This window comes from Apostichopus japonicus, chromosome 17 (assembly GCF_037975245.1).
Source record: "Apostichopus japonicus isolate 1M-3 chromosome 17, ASM3797524v1, whole genome shotgun sequence".
Taxonomy (NCBI): domain Eukaryota; kingdom Metazoa; phylum Echinodermata; class Holothuroidea; order Aspidochirotida; family Stichopodidae; genus Apostichopus; species Apostichopus japonicus.
Window position 1 is genome coordinate 31,048,735 of NC_092577.1, and position 12,251 is coordinate 31,060,985.

General features: G+C 37.6%; 1 protein-coding gene across 1 annotated transcript; it reads left to right on the plus strand.

Annotated features, from left to right (window-relative positions):
- Positions 1 to 1,002: 1,002 nt before the first annotated feature.
- On the plus strand, positions 1,003 to 11,286 carry LOC139984838 (hydroxymethylglutaryl-CoA lyase, mitochondrial-like). Its single transcript, XM_071998937.1, has 8 exons — positions 1,003 to 1,160; positions 2,992 to 3,063; positions 3,646 to 3,753; positions 4,805 to 4,959; positions 5,730 to 5,883; positions 7,032 to 7,220; positions 8,312 to 8,437; positions 9,540 to 11,286. Exons 1-8 carry the CDS (start codon positions 1,086 to 1,088, stop codon positions 9,639 to 9,641), a joined length of 981 nt encoding a protein of 326 aa, XP_071855038.1. The 5' UTR covers positions 1,003 to 1,085; the 3' UTR covers positions 9,642 to 11,286.
- Positions 11,287 to 12,251: the final 965 nt, after the last annotated feature.

Below are 12,251 nucleotides of genomic sequence, written 5' to 3' on the forward strand. Positions count from 1 at the left end.
ATTTTGAGCCGAGGTGCAATATTTTATTGGTTTCGAGTGCTAAGGGGGTTAATTTCTGAGAGTTTGGACCGAAAAAAAAAATCAAAAAAGAGACATTACTCCCACCTTTGTTTTCCTTTAGCAGGGAGGGGGGTGGGTGGGTGGGGGTGAATAATTATAAATACCACCCTTCCACCCACTATACATGGTTGTCTTCTTTCCCCTGTTGAAATTACAGGAAGTAAGAGTTCACGTGAAGTTACTTCCTGTACGATTTCAGTGTTATGATTGAGAATTATGCAAGCATATGCGTGTGAAGGAATCATGTTCAGTTGATGATTCCAGTTTCGACAATCTTCTATGATATGTGAGAAGTAAACACGAAGGAGTGTGTGATATATAAATGCATTCATGAAATGGGCACTCGATCGGTTTATCATGGTGAGCGTGCGCAATGCGCCCTAACTAAATGAAAGTCAGTGCGTTTGGTAAACATTACTCCTGAATAATTGCCACTTGATCAGAGCCGATAACCTCCGGTATAAAGGTTTCTCTTTTTTATTGTTTTCTCCCTTTCATTTCGAATTGCTGATTAAAAGTGTAGCTTTTTCGAGGTTCTTATATATATAGCACTTTCATAAACTATTAGCATTTTTTTTCGTAATGAAGAGTAACATTAAAGTACCTTGTATTTCGCTAAGGAACGTAACACCCTTTAGTGAAGAATAAAAAAACCCTTAAAGGTGCCTTTTTGGTTAAATTTTCTCACCAATTGCTGGAGATTTCACGATTTGCTTCCTCAAATCAAAGTCACATCCCACTGGCACCTTGGAAGGATGTGCTCCCGTCCCCGCCCTTCCCCATCCCCACCCCTGTCCTCCAGATTGGATCCGCTAAAGTCCGCCACCAATAGCAGTAGTAATGACTACGTTATTTTATCGTTCTCTTTCAAGCTTGAATTTTGTCATCGGTGATTCTGCTTTTGATTTTGTTGTTGTTGTTTTTCTCTGAAGAACTTTTGGCTGAATTTTCATTAGCAATTTAGCGTCTAAATTTTGGTCACGGTTATCTTCTCCAGGAGGCACCCGTCATTCTGAACCTACAGAATGTCCGCCGTCGGGCGAAGAATGGTGGCAACTAGCTGGAATATTTGCTCGTCTTTGAGATGTTTCTCATCGCAGGTATTCCAATCATTCTTTGAGTGACAAATTTACGGTTCATGTTCAATCCTTAGACATAAATTTTGGCAAATGTCATCATGTCTCACTTGCATTGCGTATCACCCAGTGTTAGTATCAATTCCACGAGAAATGGCTACATGCAAATACAATTGAGCTGATCACACACACAATAATTGTTTCTCCCTCACGTATACATTTATCTTTGCTATTAAAATGATTGGAATTATTTGAACCTGATAGAAGGCTTCGTCCTTTTGTGACCTCACTCTGCACAGCACAGCCTGTGACGAAGTTTAAATGTTAGTGATTGTAGCCATGTTATGGTGTTGTAACATACTGCACCATGTATTGTCCTTGGGTTTTGGCTTGGCCTTCTGTAGGCTATACAGGAAGCAGAACTCTTCAATGATAACGTACAAACCCAGACCTGTCAACTCTCCCGGTTTTACCGGGAGACTCCCGGTTTTTACCCGAATCTCCCGGCCTCCCGGTTACATATTCTATTCTCCCGGTTTTTTAATGTTTCATCACTTGCGACATTTCTGAAAATAGCCAACAATTAGTCCTATGATTAGTAATTCCCAACAGTAACGCTGAACAGGAAATGCACTTCAGTGTAGTTCGCAAGAACAAGACAGACAGTCGGTCAAGTCACAATATTGATGGGACTCTATCTAGCATACTAGCCATGAAGTCACAGTACCCAGAGTCCACTGTTCCCTATTTCAAATGGAAGCCTACTCAAGAAACCCTGTAGAAAGCAAAGCGAGCTGCTGTAAACTACAACAGGAAACACTGATTGGATGATTCTCTCATTGTATTGCATAAGTAGACTATACATATTTAGGAGTATTTATATCATTTCAGTTGAAAATTACCAACCTCCCTATTTCCCCCTTGTTCTCCCTATTTTTTGGCCATGAAAAATGTTATTCTCCCTATTTTGGGGTCAAACAGGTTGACAGGTCTGCAAACCCTTTTACAGAAACTGGTGCAAAAATCCAGCCACCTCAAGGCTGTTGTAAACATGGAAAACCCAAGTTTGTCTGGAAATAGCATTTTAATTTAGATCTATGTGGAATGTGAATGAAATGGAGGTGGACTATACAATGAAATATGCATTGAATTTCTCATCTTGCTGTGTAAATTAAATATTAAATTGGATGTGTTTCCAAGTCCAATTTTAAGAAAGTAGCATATTTGTAAGTAAAAGCAATGTTCAGCAGCATTTCAGTTACAAGTCAAAACATTGTGTTATTTGTCATGTACGGTATGTTGCAAGAGCTATGTGTAACAACCATTGAATATATGCCTCTACATATTCTTTACTGTAGCAAGAATTTTGTTGACAATTTACGGCAGTATACCCTTTAATACTTGTAAGTATGACAGAGCTGTGAGTTGATGCAGCATGTTACATTCTGTGTGCTTTGGTATCATGTATGTACTAAGACTTTCCCCATACATTAAAAGGAATTATAAAATCAATGGGACCTATTAACCAGGTGTTATGTTTGGGATTACTCTAACTAAGTGTATATTGCGTACAGTAAACGATACACGATTTATGACCAAGAGGAAGCTAATTAGGAAATGATGATTGCCTAGTGTTAGCATAACCGTGACATTGCACTGAATGATTCCAGAAATATTAATTATGCAGGATACATTTCACTTTTATTATGATTATTAATCACCCTCTCAAAGTCAGGATGGTCTGTAGGAAGGGTTTTCATAAGCTCACTGTACACTTCATTTATCTTCTGACCTCTGAACTGATGCACTGACTAATATTTAAAAGCATATGTTGTTGTGGTTCTTATTCAATCAGGAGAACAAAACTCTACCATCTCAAGTCAAGATTGTTGAGGTTGGACCCCGTGACGGATTGCAAAATGAAAAGGTACAGTATTTAAAAGCAAACTCTGGTATTGTGTGATAACCTTCTACAACCGTACCGTACACTATGTGTGTTCTGATGTGATACAGTCAAAAATGAAAAGATCCACTTTTATCAGATATGAGAATAAACTGCAACACATATTTAATATTTCCCAACCTTTACTGTACCAATTTGCAATATTAATCTTTGTTTCCAGAGGAATATTACGTCCTATAAATACATATATGTGTGACTTTAATCTGTATATTCAAACATATGATACGAAGCGGCTTCAGAGTACAAAGTTCTCTTTCATTAGTTTGTCTATCATTTTCAGATTTTCTACGATTTTCTGCTGTACATAAACTCTTAATGTGTGTAGCCAAAGTTTGAATTAGCATTTTACAGTGTAATATTTTCCCCTCCGGCTCTCTGTTGGTTTGACGACTGGAAACTGGATATATGTTTGTATATGTGAACTTTAATAGATGTTACATTTGTTTGATTGTTCCTATAATTCGTTTCTCTACTTTTCTTTATCTTTCTGGTCGGCCAATCTACTGCATGTTGTTCTAATAAGGTCTATATTTCCCTCCCTTTCAGGCAGTTGTTCCGACAGCAATTAAAATAGATCTCATAAACAAATTATCTCAGACGGGCCTGCAGGTAGTTGAAGCGACAAGTTTTGTTTCACCAAAATGGGTTCCACAGGTGAGATGACGGAAGAGTTATGCAAACTGTATAAAGGCATTGTTGTAGGACTAAAACTTGATTTTTTAAGGGTATCGGACTCAGACCAATGTGTGTGCTGGCCCAGGATTCACGCTCAGTTGTGAAGGAATCCAACTTGGTAGGACAGGACTCAAAAACTTGGACCGAGACCAACAAGTCCAGCGAAAACTCAGCCTGCTGTCTACTTTACATCGCCTGAATCAAATGATTATTCCTGTTTACACCTGAGAGTCTGTGAAATAATTGGTCTTAAATCTAAATTACTCATATTTATATTAAAACATTTGTGTATATTTGACTGTACAAAGAAGACCTTCAATGTTTTCTGGTAACAGTTTCCATTAAGAGGACATGGACACAAACTTAGAGTGGACTGCCGAGGACTCAAACTCGGACTTGGACGTGGACTGGGATATTGAGGACTCGGTGGTAGACTTAGGCTCGGATGTTGAGTTGACCTTTACAATGGCTCTGAAAGAAACAAAGTAAAGTGCTGGAAGGTTTCTCTAGGCCTCTGATTTTGTGTAGCTATAACACATGATCAACATTACATCAGAGGTTGCCTCACTTAATTGATCTTAACTGATACATACTAATAACAGTTTAATTAAGTACTTTAATGTAACAATCCAGAAGTTGCTGTTAATTGAGTCCATATGCTGTATTAAGAGAGATCCATGCAGATGTTACTCTATAATGTGGCAAGCTAATAAAGAAATAGTATTATTTTGTAACTTTTAGAATAATTTTGTAAGCATTTTTATCATGTAAAAGGATTTTGAAAAGATGGGAGTTGGGTATCAGGGAAAAGGTTTTTTAATCTTTATTGCCTCAACATTCAAGTGGAGCTCCAATTCTCTTGAACACCCATCCGCAACAGGAATCCCACATACACGTCGCGAGTCACCTAACAGACTCATTTCATGCTTTCGGTTAAATCCTCTGTATTCAGTGGTTCTGCAATTTATCCCGACTACTTTCCTATCTGTTTCAAACTGACATGTTTGTTCGATTCTCAATTTTATTGCAGATGTCAGACCACACAGAGGTTCTCAAAGGGATTACCAGACACGATGGTGTCACCTACCCTGTACTTACACCAAACCTGAAAGGCTTCCTCGCTGCCGTGGCAGCAGGTGCCGCTGAGGTTGCCATCTTCGGTGCAGCATCCGAGACATTCAGCCAGTGAGTACATATTCTTTCATTGTGATTGAGCAGGTTGAAACTGGGGTATGCACACATGGGTTAAAGAGTGTGAAGACTCGCGCAAAAAGAAACGTCTAATGCCGGTAATCTGACCTAGTTTCGAATGAGGTGTAACAGAAGTATTAGACACCACCATCGATCCCAGAAAATACACACACAGCTTGCTACTGTCAGTAATTAGACACTAGTGTACAGTCAGTACATACGACTGCGGTCAATACCCACAGCACAGTGTAAAAACGATACAGCGATGGGCATCTCAGGTCCAGCTAAAGTAACAAGGTATCACGTTTCATAACTGTCTGCATTTTGTAGCGACAGGAGAAAAAATTCACTTGCAAGCAACGGAAAGTGAACTTTTTTAAGATGGCAGCACGCTGTTTGGGGCGAGTCTTCAATGCCTTTAATATATGTAAATAAAAAATTCAAATTGTGTTAATGGGGCTCTCTAGCTTTAATACAGAGGGCGCTGTCACATCTGTCCTAATGTATATAACCTGTACTGTCTACATTTGTCAGAATCAAAAGCATCCACAAAATCGCGTGAAAATTTAGACTCACAAGCATGCGGGCACGCTGGATGAACTTGCACCATATATACAGTATGTCATCTATGATCTGCCCGGATAACAATTTTGTATTTCTGAAAGGGTTATATTTAATAAGGCGATGTCTATGCCAGGCTCCATCTCATTGATGTTTTGTTTAATCATTTATAGTACAAATGAAATCTTTCACTTTGATTATAGAAAGAATATCAACTGTTCCATCGAGGAGAGCCTGGAAAGGTTCGAAGATGTGATGACGGCTGCTAGGGAGAAGAAGGTTCCGGTCAGAGGTTACGTCTCCTGTGTCCTTGGGTGTCCATATGAGGGAAAAATCAAACCGGATATTGTTGCAAATGTGAGTGAATTATACAGCCTTGTTCTGTCTGTTGCCTTGCCCATGAATTCTATCTCTTCATTCACAAAGTGAACAATAAAGCAGACATGTCAACCCACCCCCCCACACCATGTGAGGATAAATAACATTTGTCAGCCTCTGGTAAAGACCAATGATGGTTGGACGGGAAGTTGAAGACCAACCTTTAGCCATTAGGATGTTAATTGGTTTGATATCCCACTTCCTACTGATTGAGAGCAGTTAATTTCACAACTCATTGTTGGGTGATTGGCAAGCAGAGGAGATGTTGGGGGTGGGTGTGGGTGAGGGGGGTGGCATAGGGGTGAGCATGGTAACCCAATTCTCCCACTCCTCTAAGTCAACTACAGATGGGAGCCACATCTAGAAGGAGGAGAAAGTCTCTGTGCTTTCATAGAAATTATTGTTTCCAGACTGACTAATTTAATTTTCAATTTCATTCAAGATATATGATATAATGTATGATTATAATTAATAGTATATAATTAATATATAATTATTGTTTCCAGATGGACTAATTTAATTTTCAATTTCATTCAAGATATGTGATATAATATATGATTATAATTAATATATAATTATTGTTTCCAGACGGACTAATTTAATTTTCAATTTCATTCAAGATATGTGATGTAATATATGATTACAATTAATAGTATATAATTAATATATAATTATTGTTTCCAGATGGACTAATTTAATTTTCAATTTCATTCAAGTTATGTGATATAATATATGATTATAATTAATAGTATATAATTAATATATAATTATTGTTTCCAGACTGACTGATTTAAAAATTTTCAATTTCATTCAAGATATGTGATATAATATATGGAGTCTGTAGAATGGATTTATGCAAGCAGAGATCTTTAATACCAATCATTAGATAAATATTATATCTCGATTGATTATTTACACTCCATCTTCTTTCGTCATATGGTGGAGCTTTCCAAGCCATAAATATTGTGAGGGAAGGGATTTGTTTTATTGATGTAAAGTTTCACATTCAATATTCTTTGTTTTTTTTTAATGGTAAACATGCTAGTTTACAGTCACCCTCCCATCATGTCAACGAAATGAATGCATGGGGTAATTCTATCAATTATTATTATTTTTTCTTCTTTCAGGTAGCCAAGAAAATGTTGGATATGGGTTGCTATGAAATATCCCTTGGGGATACCATTGGTGTTGGTACCCCAGAAGTGATGAAAGCTCTACTAGAGACTGTCAGCCAAGTGGTGCCTCTTGACAAGCTAGCCGTTCACTGTCATGATACGTATGGCCAAGCTCTTGCTAATATCTATGCAGCTCTGCAGGTAAGGTTTTATTTGACATGCTATTTCATTGCTAAAGTCTATACCAAAAAAAGTATCTGTTTCCATTTCATAAATAAATTACAAATTTTCATAAGAGTACAATGCTGTCTAGCCTTGGCAGATCTTTTCTGTTTGGCCTGTAAGGAATCTGTCAGTCACTGGCCGGCTAGAGGCATCACTGTCATATGAGCACAGTCTGTTACATCATTGTACAGTCAGAGTGAGTGCAGGCCTCAAATTTCACAATTTTTAGGGCAAGGCCACTTTGGCCTTGAATAGGGCCAAATTTTAAAGGGCACCAAGGCCAGGAGGTAAGGCACCAAGGCCAACTTGCATCTTAACAAAGGGCAACAAGGCCATAAAGAATAAACATGAAACAATTACTGTCCCGGGGCCTGGTGGCTGTTTTAATAATGAAGCAGAACAGTAGAAGGTGGTATCTCTCATTTTGCTTTCCTATTTGTCAATAGAATTATTTAAACCCTACTCTTATTCGAGTCTTTCCTAACCCTTAGCAAAATCAAACATGATTATGGTAACTCAACTCACAAATTTATGGCCAAAAGGTTTGCATCCTGTTAAAAAATGCTTGCGTCTCGATCGAACACCAAGTGCGTTTATTGTATGAACTACTTTTACTCAGTGTCAGTAGCTCCTTCTGAAAGAATGGAGAAACAACAGATGAGTAATGCGGTTATCAACAAATGCCAAATGGTACTTAAAGGATACAGTAGGAGAGAGAAAAGACAATGTTCAGTTACCTGTAAGTTGTGTGACTTGAAGGAGCTCAAAATATTACATTTATTTTATACTAACCCTGTCTTGTTGGTCAGAGAATGAACAGAAAATATGCAAGCTTTCCATTAGGCTTTTTAAGAGTATGTTGAATACAATATAAAATAAAGAATAGTCATCTCTGCCAGGAAATTAAAACACAAAAATCCTAAGATATCTAAAATTTCTTGTTGATCCATTGAAATAACAATTGGCTTCCTTTTTCAACAACTATCCAACTGCTCAATGGAGGTAGCTGATTATATCTTTTGTTGTATCAATCAATCCCCTGATTAATTCATTTGATTCTTTCACAGATGGGAGTGAGCATCGTAGATTCTTCAGTCGCTGGCCTCGGTGGGTGCCCTTATGCCAAAGGAGCCTCTGGTAATGTAGCCACAGAAGATGTTGTGTACATGATGGATGGACTGGGAATTGTTACGGTTAGTTTATAGCTAAATGTCCAGCTTGTTGATGCTTCTTGAAGTGAAGTTCCTATTTCTCTATCAATCAGATAAAGTCCTCAAGTTTCTTCTGTAGTAACTAATCAATTGTTCCTTGTGAAGGTATCTGGTCATATTCTTTCTTGCCTAAAACTATTTGCAAATTTTTTTATCTATGGTTTATTCAAACATTCAAATTAATAGGCTAAACCTATAAAAGGTGCTTGGTGAAAGTCAATGTGGGATGATAGTATAAATAAGCATACAAGTTGATGTTTGCCATAAAAGAGATATTGTAATTCTCTCGCATGGTTTAGGATTTCTTTACACTTTTCTTGAAGAGAAATACAGAATTAAAAGAGAGAATACAAATTCAAAGCTACTAAGAAAAACTTGGGCTTACACAAAACTTGAAAAAACTGGTAGTTTCTAGAAAAAGAAGGTGAAAAACCAAGCAACAAAATTGAAAAAAAAAAAAAAAAATTGAAAATGACAGATTTCCTCAAGGGAATATCTGGTATAACACTATTGCATATACCTGTGACTGATGATGTTATCTTACAAACCCAAATCAGCTGTTTTATAGGATTTTTTATTTTATATGATATATTACTTTGGTCTATGATACCACTAAAGGACATTTCATGTAATTTGCCTTTCATAATAATAATATCTAATGACCATCAGCAGATATCTTTTACGACGCTTAAGCGACCACAAATGTGGGAGAAACCCGCAAGGGCTTACTGTATGGATTACAATTGTCACATCTGGTGGCTTCCAATTCGACATTTTTTAACTCAAATTTGGAATCTATCCAATTTAGAAAGTCATTTCAGATTGGAAAACCGTAGATTGCTCTTGGATGAAATACCCACCTTACTATGACCCGTCCGGGGATAGAACCTTGAACCTCTCGATTGTTAAGCCTCATTGCTTCAAATGCCACCGTCTTTATCCACTCGGCCACAGCAACGGCCTTTGACCTAACGGTGAAATGATTGTACCCAAATTTCGTTCAGTGAATTTCAAAGTGATGTTGACTTTTAAAGAGCAATTTAAAATGGAGGTATTGCTATAAAACATTTCGTATTCTTTGCAGGGGGTCAATCTTACAAAACTTGTGCAGGTTGGTGAATTTATATCCACCGCTCTCCAGAGGCCTTCATCATCTAAAGTCGGGAAAGCATTGAGTAAGCTGTGAATTTCTCCACCCAAGAAATACCAGAAAAAGTGACTGAAAAAAAAGCGGATCCATTTCTGTTCCCTTTCTTTCCTCTTTTCATCTACCGATTTGTCCTTCAACTGTATTCAGAGATGGCACAAAAAACAAGGAAAGTAATTTTGGTAAACCCCTCAAGGATTATGTAACCATATGGACTCATTTGAAAATCTATTCTGTTGGATGATTTATGGGTGAACGTAATCTGATCCCAGTCCACGTCTTTTTGACAAATGTTTCGAAGCATACTAGGTATTGAAAAGTTCTCATTTTTACTCACCACTCGAGTTCTCAGCATATCCCCGTGTGAGGCAGGTAGTGCAAAGATATGCATAGGCATCAAGTGTTCATCCTCAGATGGTAAAGGGGCTTTTAAATGTTAGTTTTCAATTGCTAGGGGGAGGGGGTGGGGCAGTGGAGGAGGGGTACAAGTAGTGGGAAGGGCTACAAAATGCTTATCTGGAAAGATGAGACTGCCGGTGTAGATCCAGGGAGAAGGAGGAGGCGGCGGCAGCGGCGGCGGCGGCGGCGGAGGAGGAGGAGGATGAGGAGGACGGCGACGGCGACGACCAGGGGTATTGGCCTCCTCTTCTGAAAATTTACAAACTTAGCTGCAAAGATTCTTTTGCTCAAAACAAGGTGCATTGTGGAGAAATCCACCATGCTTCGTGCACGGCAGTTCCTTACTTTTTTCACGATATTTTCTTATGCATTTCTATTTCAGAATTAATTTGACAATACTTGTTTCCCTAATCTCCCTCTCTTTGAGAATTTTGATCTTAAAATTGAAAAGTTGCGGCACTTGTGCTGGGTAAAATGTAGGCTTAAGAAAAATATTTTTAAAAAAAATTTAAAAAAAATTATAATAATATATGCTTAAATAGCTTTGTTGTTAATTTAAATTTTACTGCATAATGGTGGGAGTTATGCGTGCAATATTCTGAAAGCAGTACGGTTATGATTTAATAATTTATGTACTTCCGCTCTGTTGCCATGGAGATGTACTTTAGTTGCCTAGCACAACAACATTTCGAGGTACCTAACTCATCACAAAGTAGAAGCTCCACATCGGATGCATTTGTTTCGTGGTCGACCCTGACCAACTTTCAAATTTAAAAAGCTGGACACTTGTACTTTCTTGAACATAGCCAGTATAAATCTTGGTTTTTTTGGACATTGTATGTCTTTTGTAAGTGTTAACAGTGAAAGGTGCTTTCAGTGGGTGGGCGCGAAGGGTAGGGAGAGGAACCAGGAGGGTGGAGTGTCTGGGACTCTCCTCCATAAGGGAGGTTAAAAATTAAAATGGCCAGTTGGTTTTTGAATACTCAGGACTTCAGGGAACAATTGGACCACAAATCTGGGCCAGGGATGCCCTTCCATAGAGGATCATGTCTTTATATTAATCAGTCCGTGGTATTAATCTAGAATTGCCCCTCCCCAATCTTCAGCCCCCTCCACCTTTCAGATTCTGTGTACATCTATGAGGTGCCTCTGACTGTTCCAAATAGTGAAACAGCTGATGCCATGGATGATGTAGTAATTTTGTTTTATTATTATGAAACAGGTTTACATCATGTACGGTAATGTTGTGACTATTATTTGAAAATAAAATCTGTTCTTGATGGAATGACGATTTCTTTTAATTTTCTTGTTGCTGTCTTTTTATTTCCTGTATAGCTGTATTTATATCTGTGAAAGTGGGATGGGAGTGGGAATTTTCCCTGCAAAATTGAAATGTTTCACAATGACTGGGGAGAACTTTGATAATTCTTTCAAGAAGTCTGAGAATGGGATAGTAAAATTTGGCTAATTTTGGGAAACAGTGGGTAGCACCTCCTCTTTGCCAAATGGCAATTGGTGTTTATACAGACATTTACATCAGGATGTTATTTTGCAAGAGAAAATTATCATCAATTTAGGAACTAGAGAAAGTGAAAGTTTAATAAAAAAAAAAATAGATAACAAACACAATGGACTGTGCCCTAATGAGGTCATAATCAGCAGAAACTTACAATAGCACGGAACATCATACAATAATCTCAAAACTGCGACCCTGGTGAACTCTTCGAACATGCTACTAAACTTATCAAGTAAGATGATAAAAAGATCATTTTAGTTAAACATCAACTTGTCAAATCCCTTCCTAAAAGTCAATGACACCTTTACAACACTAATGCTGCAAAGTTGCCTCAATAAAAGTCTTGATCAAATAGGACACTTTAACATAAGAGAGAGATAGAGCAAATTTACACTTTAACATAAAGAGCGCAAATTTAAATTTCATTTTCGTAGACTGAAATCCAGGCTGTCTGTAGTAGGCCTACACTACAAAGTACTTTGAACTTCTATTTTGGTACAGTAGGTTGATATCTGTACATTGGGTGTTTTTTCCCCTTTCATTTCCATTCACAGTGACAAGATCGTAATATAAGTTCTGAAGGACGCGAATTGCTTGTTTAGTTTAGGTGCTTGTTTGAGAGTAATGTACTATGGAAGCCTATAAAGGCCATGTGAACACAATTTTAATTTGTTATTTAACATATTTTAATTTGTGATAAGAAAAAGAAAAATTGTTTTGCGCAAAAAATAATT